Below are 11,320 nucleotides of genomic sequence, written 5' to 3'. Positions count from 1 at the left end.
GGGAGAACGTACAAACTCCGTACAGACAGCACCCGAAGTCATCGGGACCGATCCCGGGTGTCTGGCGCTGTAAGGCAGCAACCGTTGGGGCAGCACGGTGGCGCAGCGGTAGAGTTGCTGCCTTACAGCGAATGCAGCGCCGGAGACTCAGGTACGATCCTGACTACGGGCGCCGTCTGTACGGAGTTTGTACGTTCTCCCCATGACCTGTGTGGGTTTTCTCCGAGATCTTCCGTTTCCTCCCACACTCCAAAGACATACAGGTATGTTGGTTAATTGACTGGGCAAATGTAAAAATTGTCCCTAGTGTGTGTAGGATAGTGTTAATGTACGGGGGTCGCTGGGCGGCGCGGACTCGGTGGGCCGAAGGGCCTGTTTCCACGCTGTATCTCTAAATCTAAAATCTAAACTCTACCGCTGCGCCAGCCAGCCACACTAGGCTTAATGCAGTTCAAAAGGACAGGCAGAGATCAAATTGCTGGGTACTGTGTACAGGTGAGCACTGGCAAAATTGTTACACATTGAAAATTAATTCATTTGTATAGGAATATAACATGCTTTCAGTTTGGCCAGCGGGATTTTTAAACTTTCCATTAAAAAAATCCAGGGTTAGGGTGAGGATTGGTTGGCACGTTCACTGCATGACAAGGCAGTTTGTAATAAAATTCCCAGATTATTTCCATCCTGTGGGAAGCAGTGGCTGTGAGAAGCTGCCGTCATCACTGCCGGTACAAGGGGGTTGAACTTTCCCTACTGGAGATCTATAAACAGAAGGGCTTCGATTTCAAAGCTTTACACTCTACACTCAAAGCTTGTTTTTCTAAACGGGGCTGTGTTTCCCTCGTCACTGGGCAACATCAAGGTCTAAAAGACCTTCTGCTGAATGTTTGGGAAAGATGTCTGTCAATAATTTATAAATCTCACCACTGCACAGAATAATGCAATGTCTCGCAGCTTGGAGAGTTGGACTGAACACAGCGTCAATAATGTTTATATAAGCACTGTAAATCTGAATTTCCAGTACAGTTTTCAATAATGCTATGGAGACCCTATTTTAACCCACAGACGATTAAATACACTGTGTGCAATACAATGAAAGATCCAAATAAACAATTTAAATTTAAAACGCAATATGAAACCAGATTAAACCAGGATAAATTAGTTTTCTGTGATTTTCTTTTGATGATGTGGTTGACGAATCCTGTCACTCATTGTGCACGAGAAGATAGACACCAAGTGCTGGAGTAACTCGTCGGGTCAGGCAGCATCTCTGGTGAAAAAGGATGGGTGACGTTTCAATAGACAATAGACAATAGGTGCAGGAGTAGGCCATTCAGCCCTTCGAGCCAGCACCGCCATTCAATGCGATCATGGCTGATCACTCTCAATCAGTACCCCGTTCCTGCCTTCTCCCCATACCCCCTCACTCCGCTATCCTTAAGAGCTCTATCCAGCTCTCTCTTGAAAGCATCCAACGAACTGGCCTCCACTGCCTTCTGAGGCAGAGAATTCCACACCTTCACCACCCTCTGACTTCAATGTAAACCAGCATCTGCATTTCCTTTCTACACATTCTGTCTGCTAAAAATAAGGAATGTCGTAAAAGGAATTTAGTTAAATATTCAATTAATCAAACTTAGAATATGAACAAACAATAGATTAGAGTTTCTATGCATGGTTTTTATTTCTATTAACATGTTTTAATCAATAATTTAAAAAGTAAGGCTACAGAGCCCATTTCCCGTTGAATTTTTTACTTTGAATGACTTCTTTGGATGACTATAGCTGATGTGTTACTAATGTGTGCAAAACCCAAACATAAAAATGTGTAGTGCGCACCTCTGTTGTCTACCGGGAACGGGTCACGAGTTCCTCAAGTGCCCTTTCTCGATGGTTGTTATGGATGAGAAGAACTTCTTTGATATCTTCATGCTGAAAACCCATCTCATCGAACTGCGTCATGAGGGTCAGGAATTCCTTTGCCTTCATGGAAAAACAATGCAAGAAAGAATAAAGGAATTATTGAAGTCTGGCAGGAAACAAACGCAAGCTCGGCAATCAGCCCTGGACATCTTTGGAAATGTGGCAATGGAATCTAGACATATATTAACCGAGGGCTTATCTCATAATCTAAAATGAAAACAGTAAGGTTTGCAGGGAGATTTTTCTGTTTAGTTTTAAGAAGTTTCTGGAACTTTCACACAGTCTTTGATCTCATAACCGTTCACCTTGTCAACAGCATTGGCAATTTCCATTTGAATTCAAAGTTCCACCACCTAATTAATAAATTAATCTAGAAAGAGTGCAGAGAGGATTTACAACTATGTTGCATGAACTAGAAGGCCTGAGCTATAGGGAGTGGTTGGGTAAGCTAGGACTTTATTCCTTAGAGCACTGGGGAGGGGGTGATCTTACAGAGCTGTATCAAATCATGAGGGGATTAGATAGGGTGAATGCGCAGACTCTGTTACCGATGGTAGGGAAATCGAGTACCAGAGGCATATGTTAAAGGTGAGAGGGGAAAGATTTATTAGGAACCCAAGGGCAACTTTTGCACACTAAAGATAGTGGATATATGGAACAAGCTGACAGAGACAGTACACACCAAAAGCTGGAGCAACTCAGCGGGTCAGGCAGCATCTCTGGAGAAAAGGAATAGGTGACGTTTCAGGTCGAAACCCTTCCGAAATGTCACCTATTCCTTTTCTCCAGGGAGCTGCGTGACCCGCTGAGTTACTCCAGCTTTTTGTGTCAATCGTCGGTTTAAACCAGCATCTGCAGTTCCTTCCCACACATTTTGACAGAGGTAGGTACAATAACAGCATTTAAAAGACATTTGGACATGTATATGGATAGGAAAGGTTAAGAGGGATATGGGCCATCGTGGGGAAAAGGGACTAGCTTAGATGACCTATCATGGTCAACATGGACGAGTTGGACTGAAGGGTGTGACTCTATGACTCTATATAAATGCAAGCTATTCCTCGTGAAATCAGACATTCCTAGATGTAGAACCTTCAACACTGGTAATGTGTGGATAAGCTTCATTCTCAGAATGATTAGTACAGAATGGGGGCGAGTAGGAAATGATTCTTCTTAAAACGCCGTAGATTAAGGATGCTCAAACCTTTTCCTCAGAATTCTGAAAAATCTCCATAGCTTCTTCGACTAGTCTCTCCTTGTAGCCCTCCATACAGAGACGGTCCTGGGTTCTCAGGTACTTGAGGATCTGGCAAGAAACCACTGGACAATTAATTAATCAAAGGATCAGAAAGAAACCACCTCTGAACATACTTTTCATGCAAGTATGAAACCAGCCAACGCTTATTAACATTTAACATCAGTAGAACAGTCTCAAATAATGTGTTAAGGGATCAGTCTCATTTAGCATTGTTTCACAAACCAGTTAATGTCAGTTCACCTCTGGTACATTCACTGTTATCAGAAAATGGTTGGAAGAAATTCAAAAAATTCAAATTAAACTAAATTTCATAATTTAGTTTAATTTCATTTTAGACTAAATAAACCCAGATTATCTGAGAATTGCTTTCACTTAATTATACATGTAGTATTTCAGATTAAAATTTAAACACAGTTTTGTTGGTATTAATCATATTTTTTCTCACACAGAGTGGTGGGGGCCTAGAAAGCATTGCCTGTGGTGGTGGTGGTGAAGTAGGGTTGCCAACTGTCCCATATTAGCCGGGACATCCCGTATCTTGGGCTAAATTAGTTTGTCCCATTCGGGACCGCCTTGTCCTGTATTAGTAGGTTGCCAACTTCCTCACTCCCAAATAAGGGACAAGGTGACATCAACGCCCCGCGCTCCACGTGACCTCACCCAGCCAACGGCCGCCATTGGTGGAGCGAGAGTACATGGCCGCTGGCTGGGTGAGGTCACGTGGGGCGCGGGGCGGTGACGTCACCTTGTCACGTTTTTGGGAGTGAGGAAGTTGGCAATCCTATGGTGGAGGCAGATATGATTGTGGCATTTAAGAGGATTTCAGATAGGCACAGGGAAGTGCAGGGAATAGAGAGATATGCATCATATGCAGGTAGATGAGATCAGTTCAACTAGGTAGTGCAAGAAAATTACTGCAGATGCTGGTACAAATCGAAGGTATTTATTTCACAAAATGCTGGAGTAACTCAGCAGGTCAGGCAGCATCTCAGGAGAGAAGGAATGGGTGACGTTTCGGGTCGAGACCCTTCTTCAGACTGATCAAGTCTGAAGAAGGGTCTCGACCCGAAACGTCACCCATTCCTTCTCTCCTGAGATGCTGCCTGACCTGCTGAGTTACTCCAGCATTTTGTGAAATAAATCAGTTCAACTAGGCATCATGTTTGGCACAGTGGGCCTTAGGGCCTGTTCCTGTGTTGTACTGTTCTATGTTCTAACAGCACTTTAAGATTCACTAAAATCTGGTCAGATGCAAAAAAAAAACATTGAGTATGGGAAGTTGCAACAACTTATCAATAGAACTCGTTCCCTACTTTCAAAACATTTCTAAAGTTGGACATTAAGAAGGTACAAGAAACGTAGATGGAGCCAAAAGAAACATTTGCAGCTCAGATACTCTCATTAGATTTACTGTGCAACAAAGTGGTTGCAGCTGAAGTGATTGTGAACTGGATATTTTAACACATTTAATGCAAAATAGTTTGAGTTTTCATGCCGTGACAGAATTTAACCCAAAACAACGGTGAGCCCGACAGTCCTTACCTTTCTACCAATGCAAACCCTTTATCAACCTCAGGCAACCATAGCACAGCAGGGTCAATAAATACAAACCAGTTTAGTTTCGTTTCGAGATACAGTGCAGAAGCAGGCCCTTCGGCCCACCAAGTCCGTGCTGACCAGCGATCCCTGCACACTAACACTATCCTACACACAAAGGACAATTTACAATTTACAGAAGCCAATTAGCCTACAAACCTGTACGTCCTTGGAGTGTGGGAGGAAACCTGAGCTCTTGGAGAAAACCCACGCAGGTCAGGGGGAGAACTTACAAACCCCCTACGGACAGCACCCGTAGTCAGGATCGAACTCGGGTAAGGCAGCAACTCTACCGCTGCGTCACCATGCCGCCCGCTCGTTGAATCATGGTTTGAAGGTCTCGTGAAGGAATGTGGCTCTGGGGTAAAAGATATGGCACAATTTTGTTGAACGGTGAAGCAGGGACAAGAGACAATGGCTTATTCGCACTGAGCTTTCGTACGTTCTTTAACAAAGTACATAGAACAGGACCAGGCACTTCAGCCCACCATGTCTATGCCAAACATGAAGCCAAGGTGGACTAATCCCTTCTGCCTGCATCTGGACTCTATCCTTCCATTCCCTCACTGCTCATCTGTGTGTCAAACAACTACCACAAAGGTGCTATCGTAGGTGCCTCCAACATCATCCCAGGCAGCGTGCCCCACACACACACCACCCTCTGTGCAAAACACTTGCCTCACTTATCTCCTTTAAACTTTGTGGAGGAAGGAACTGAAGATGCTGGTGTAAACCAAAGTTAGACACAAAAACGCTGGAGTAACTCAGCGGGTCAGACAGCATCACTGGAGAAAAAGAATAGGTGGCGTTTCGGGTCTGAAGAAAGGTCTCGACCCGAATGGTCACCAATTCCTTTTCTCCAGAGATGTTGCCTGACCTGCTGAGTTACCTCAGCTATTTGTGTCTAAATTCCTTGAAGCTATGCCCTGCACACTGGGAAAAAGGTTCCAACTGTCCACCCTATCCATGCCTCTCATAATTTTATAAACTTTTATCAGGTCTCCCCTCAGTATCCAACGCTCCAGAGAAAACAATCCAAGTTTGTCCAACCTCTCCTTGTAGCTAATACCCTCTAAACATACATACTCCGTACAGACAGCACTGGTAGTCAGGATTGAACCCGGGTCTCTGGTGCTGCAAGGCAGCAAATCTACCGCTGCACCACTGTGCCACAACGTTTTTTCAATAAACATTGACAATAAACTGAGATCTTAGCAGGTTCCAAGAAAGAAAACTGCTGTTGATTCACTTTCAACCATGAAGTCCAGCAGCCAATAAATAACATGGATGGAAGAAAAGCTTTGATTGTTGAACGTTTATTTCTTGGTTCAGTTCAGTAATATTTCCACTATCAAATATCAAACCGACTACACACAGGATGCCTTTTACAGGACTTGTTTTAAAGGGAAAATTGAGCCCATTAGTTCAAAGCATTTTAATAAGGTTCTTGGAATTTTCCTTCAAACAATGTGCGGTGTTGGCATTTACGAATTAAATTTGATGCCAGCAAATATTTATAAAGTACTGATTGTCCTTAAGTTTGAAATTCAAAATGCACTTTGTCAAGAAGTGATTGTACTGATTTTGGTTCAAGTTACCTGGATTGTCAGGATGTGCTTCAGTTTTTAATTTTAGATTGTTTCTTTCTGCTGAACTATTGAACTATCTTTAATCGGACTTTACAGGACCTTATCTTGTACTAAACATTATTCCCTTTATTCCGTATTGTGGAAGGCTTGATTGCAATCATGTAGTGAAAGCCCTGGATGGAGTGGATGTGGAGAGGAAGTTTCCACTAGTGGGAGGTTCTAGGTCGTAGCCTCAGAATAAAAGGATGCTCCTTTAGGAAGGAGATGAGGAGAAAATTCTTTAGTCAGAAGGTGGTGAATCTGTGGAATTCATTGCCACCAAAGACTGTGGAGGCCAAGTCAATGGATATTTTTAAGACAGGGATAAATAGATTTTTGATTAGCATGGGTGTCAGGTGTTATGGGAAGAAGGCAAGAGAATGGGGTTAGGAGGGAGAGATAGATCAGCCATGATTAAATGGCGAAGTAGACTTGATGGGCCGAATGGCATAATTCTGCTCTATTCACTTATGAACTTATGTATAGATTTTTTTTAGAGATACAGCGCGGAAACAGGCCCTTCGGCCCAGCGATCCCCGCATATTAACACTATCCTACACACATTAGGGCCAATTTTTACATTTACCCAGTCAATTTACCTACAAACCTGTACATCTTTGGAGTGTGGGAGGAAACCGAAGATCTCGGAGAAAACCCACGCAGGTCACGGGGAGAACGTACAAACTCCGTACAGACGGCGCCCGTAGTCAGGATCGAACCCGAGTCTCCGGCGCTGCATTCGCTGTAAGGCAGCAACTTGACTGCTGCGCCACCGTGCCGCTGTATAGTCTTTTCGCTGACTGGATAGCACGCAACTAAAAAGCTTTTCACTGCACCTCGGTACACGTGACAATAAACTAAAATAACATTAAGAATGGCAAAACTAAACAGCGATCAAGTTTCGATACAGTAAATATCAGCATGGAATTGTAAGCAGTTAAACAGGTCTCGCCATATCCCACATGGGCGGCACAGTGGTGCAACGGCAGAGTTGCTGTTGGCTTACAACGCTAGATACCCGGGTTCGATCCTGACCTCCAGTGCTGTCTTTACGGAGTTTGTACTTTCTCCATGTGACCTGCGTGGGTTTTTTCCAGCTGCTAAAGTTTCCCCCCACACTCCAAAGATGTACAGGTTTCTAGGCTAATTGGCTTCTGTAAATTGTAAATTGTCCCTAGTGTGTAGGATAGTGTTAATGAGCGGGGATCGCTGGTCGGCGCGGATTCGATGGGCCGAAGGGCCTGTTTCCGCACTGTATCTCTGAACTAAAGAAAAAAAAAAGGAACACATCCAGAACTGTCACATCACCCACCTGCTGCGTGCTGCCTTGTCCAATGTTCTGGATGGCCCAGATCACTCTGCTGATGGGATAACCCTGCCTCATGAGCGGCTGAATCAGGTCTTGTTCTCTCTGACTGAGGGCCAGCAGCAGGTCTGCAGTTGAGTCCAGGAGAGGCTTGCGGGAACTCAGAGGCCTTGGAGCTCTCAGGAGAGCTGGGAGGCAGGAGTTGGCACTGCGGAGCTGTGAAGGGGTAGATACACACTAGGATAAAGGTGAAACGTGGCAGGCAGTCAGTTCATTCTCCGCATACTACTCCCTCCAACAAGAATCCAGTTTGTTGTCTCATCCAGAAACGGATTTGTGGTCTGTCTGTTGTTTCAGCTTCTGACCCACTCTGTGCGCCTTATGTCAAACCACACAACCGAGTGTTTATCCACAGGCCAAGGCCTCCATTGTACCCCGACTCACAGCCTGCTCTTACTGAGAATCACAACCCTATCAAATTTAATGAGGGCTCCACTCAAAGAAAATTAAACTAACCATGTGGTTTGGCTTAACTCACCGAATTTTACAATTCTGAAACGCAATTCTTGTTTCTTGCTGCATTGCTCCAGGGATCTGTTTAACTGTGGCCAGCTGAATGTTTAACATGTTTACCCCTTTCCTACATCATTCACCTTTTTGGAAAATTGTTTAAAAGGACACCATAGATTGTTAAAGGATTGGACAGGCTCGGTGCAGGAAAATGTTCCCGATGTTTGGGGGAGTCCAGGACCAGGGGTCACAGTGTAAGAATAAGGGGTAGGCCATTTAGGACTGAGATGTGGACAAACCTCTTCACCCAGAGTGTTGTGAATCTGTGGAATTCTCAGCCACAGAAGGCAGTGGAGGCCAATTCATTGGATGTTTTCAAGAGAGAGTTAGATAGAACTCCTAGGGCTAACGGAATCAAGAGATATGGGGTGAAAGCAGGAAGGGGGCACTGATTTTGGATGATCAGCCATGATCATATTGAATGGTAGCGCTGGCTCAAAGTGCCGAAAGGCCTATTCCTGCACCTACTTTGTATGTTTCTATGTTAATATGTGGTTAAAAATTATTTGAATCAAATTGAAAGAGTGTTAATGGGGTGTGATTTCACAGCCTTTCTCGCATTGCTTGAGATCTGATTCCCATCAGCTGAGGTGAATAAGTCAAAGAGTTTTCAATATTCTTTGACTCACAAGTGCTGTTTAACTAAGAGTCATGTTCCTAGAAGCCCTTTGGCCAAACTTATCAACGCTGGCCAAGTTATCTTTCTGAGCTGGTCCCATTTACCTGTGTTTGGCCCATAGCCATTCAAAACGGTTCCTATCCATGTACCTGTCCAAATGGCAACCCAATACCAGTAAACATTGCCCTGACTAATGAAGGCAAACCTGCGCGAGATAACCACTTGTCAGGTGTTTGCGCAGCAATCAACCAGAACCAGAACCTTTAACCGTTTTGATCATACACACACTGACAGCTTCCTCCGGCAGCTTGTTCCATATACCCATCACCATCTGTGTGTAAAAGTTACCCCTTCAGGTCCCTTTTAAAGCTTTCCCCTCTCACCTTAAATCTAAGGGCGGCACAGTCAAACAGCTGGCAGAGCTGGATAGCACGCAACACAAGCTTTTCACTGTACCTCGGTACACGTGACAATAAACTCAACTGAACTGAACTCACAGCGCCAGAGACCTGGGTTTCATCTTGACCTCGGGTGCTGTTTGTGCAGAGTTTACACATTCACCCTGTGACCTAGTGGGTTTCCTCCAGGTGTTCCGGTTTCCTCCCACATCCCAAAGACATGTGGGTTTGTAGGTGAATTGGTGTCTGTAAATTGCCTCTAATGTGAAGGGAGTGGATTAGAAAGTGGGATAACATAGAATCAGTGTGAATGGGTGATTGATGGCCCGCATGGACTCAATGGGCCAAAGGGCCTGTTTCCATGCTGTATCGCTAAATTTAAACAAAATCTGCACTCTAGTTTTATATTCCACTCCACTGGGAGAAAGATGTGGCTCTACAACTTATCTACACCCTACATGACATAATATACCTTGATAAAGTCACACCCCACCCTCCAATGTCATGGATAAAAGATAACTCGTGCTCTCTAGACCTAGCGATATCCTTGGAAATCTTTTCTGCACCATCTCCAGCTTAATGACATTCTTCCTCTAACTGGGCAATCAGAAGCACACACAGTACGCCGTGTTGACTCACCAACGACTTGCACAGTTGTAACATGGCAACCCAATCCCAGTACACATTGCCCTGACTGATGAAGACAAACGTGCCAAATGTCTCCACCATCGTGTCTACTCATCTTGCCACTTTCATGGATCTATGTAACCGTACCTCTAGGTCTTTCTCTGCTCCACAACACTCTCCAGGGCCCTCCTATTTACCATGCAAGTGCAGCCCTGGTTTAGCTTACCAAAATCCATCACCTCATACTTATCTGATTCAAATTATATCTCCCATTTCTTGGTTCACAATTCATCTCGGTTCTGTTGCAATCTTAGATAAATTTCTTTATTGTCCTGTACACCAACAATTTTGGTGTCATATAGACAATAGACAATAGGTGCAGAGGTAGGCCATTTGGCCCTTCGAGCCAGCACTGTCATTCTCTGGGATCATGGCTGATCATCCACAATCAGTACCCCATTCCTGCCTTCTCCCCATATTCCTTGACTCTGCTATCTTTAAGAGCTCTATCTACCTCTCTCTTGAAAGCATCCAGTGAATTGACCTCCACTGCCTTCTGAGGCAGAGAATTCCACAGATTCACAAATCTCTGAGTGAAAAAGTTTTTTCTCATCTCCGTTCTAAATGGCCTACCCCTTATTCTTAAACTGTGGCCCTTGGTTCTGGACTCCACCAATATCGGAAACATGTTTCCTGCCTCTAACGTGTCCAATCCCTTAATAATCTTGTATGTTTCGATAAGATCCCCTCTCATCCTTCTAAATTCCAGTGTATACAAGCCCAGTTGCTCCATTATTTCAACATATGACAGTCCTGCCATCCCGGGAATTAACCTCGTGAACCTACGCTGCACTCCTTCAATGGCAAGAATACTTGCAAACAAATGTCATCTCCAAACATTTAAACCATATTATTAACATTGTCATCCAAATCATTAATGTAGATGACAAACAACAGTGGACCCAGCACTGGTCCCTGCAGCACACCACTGGTCACTGGCCTCCAATCCCAAAGCTTCCTTCCACTCCTACCCTCTAACACTTCCACTGAGCCAATTTTGTATCTGATTGGCTCCTAAGCCTGGATCCCATGTGATCTAACCTTCTGGAGTAGCCGACTTGATGGGGCCTTGTCAAAGTTCTTACGAACGTCCACGTAGACACCATCTACCACCCTGTGCTCTTCAATTTTCTCCAATGCTTCTTCAAAAATAACTCCATCGGATTAGTGAAGTGTGACTTGCCATGCACAAAGCCATGCTGACTATTCCTAATCAGTCCTTGCCTTTGATGCAGTTTATTGTGGAGATTGTGTGTTATCATTTTTGTTTGACAAACGATCTTCGCGGTTTGTTGCACCGTCTCCTACTTGGAAAGGCAGGACTTGTCAAAGATA

The 11,320-nt window shown here is 44.3% G+C and overlaps 1 protein-coding gene across 2 annotated transcripts in view; it reads right to left on the bottom strand.

The window, feature by feature from the left end:
• Window positions 1-559: 559 nt before the first annotated feature.
• ubap1lb (ubiquitin associated protein 1-like b) overlaps window positions 560-11,320 on the bottom strand; it is a 27,365-nt gene continuing 16,604 nt past the window's right edge. Inside the window, exons 5-8 of one of the 2 annotated variants that reach the window (XM_078427312.1) lie at window positions 7,718-7,948; window positions 3,128-3,229; window positions 1,840-1,983; window positions 560-1,270 (exon numbers count right to left, since the gene is read on the bottom strand). In XM_078427312.1, coding sequence (XP_078283438.1) covers window positions 1,849-1,983; window positions 3,128-3,229; window positions 7,718-7,948 — 468 coding nt within the window. In that variant the 3' untranslated portion in view covers window positions 560-1,270; window positions 1,840-1,848. The remainder of the gene's footprint in view (window positions 1,271-1,839; window positions 1,984-3,127; window positions 3,230-7,717; window positions 7,949-11,320) is intronic. The other variant, XM_078427311.1, reaches the window with a different exon arrangement.

Source organism: Rhinoraja longicauda, chromosome 33 (assembly GCF_053455715.1).
Source record: "Rhinoraja longicauda isolate Sanriku21f chromosome 33, sRhiLon1.1, whole genome shotgun sequence".
In the NCBI taxonomy this organism is placed as follows: domain Eukaryota; kingdom Metazoa; phylum Chordata; class Chondrichthyes; order Rajiformes; family Arhynchobatidae; genus Rhinoraja; species Rhinoraja longicauda.
This window is presented reverse-complemented; position numbering and strand designations above follow the sequence as displayed.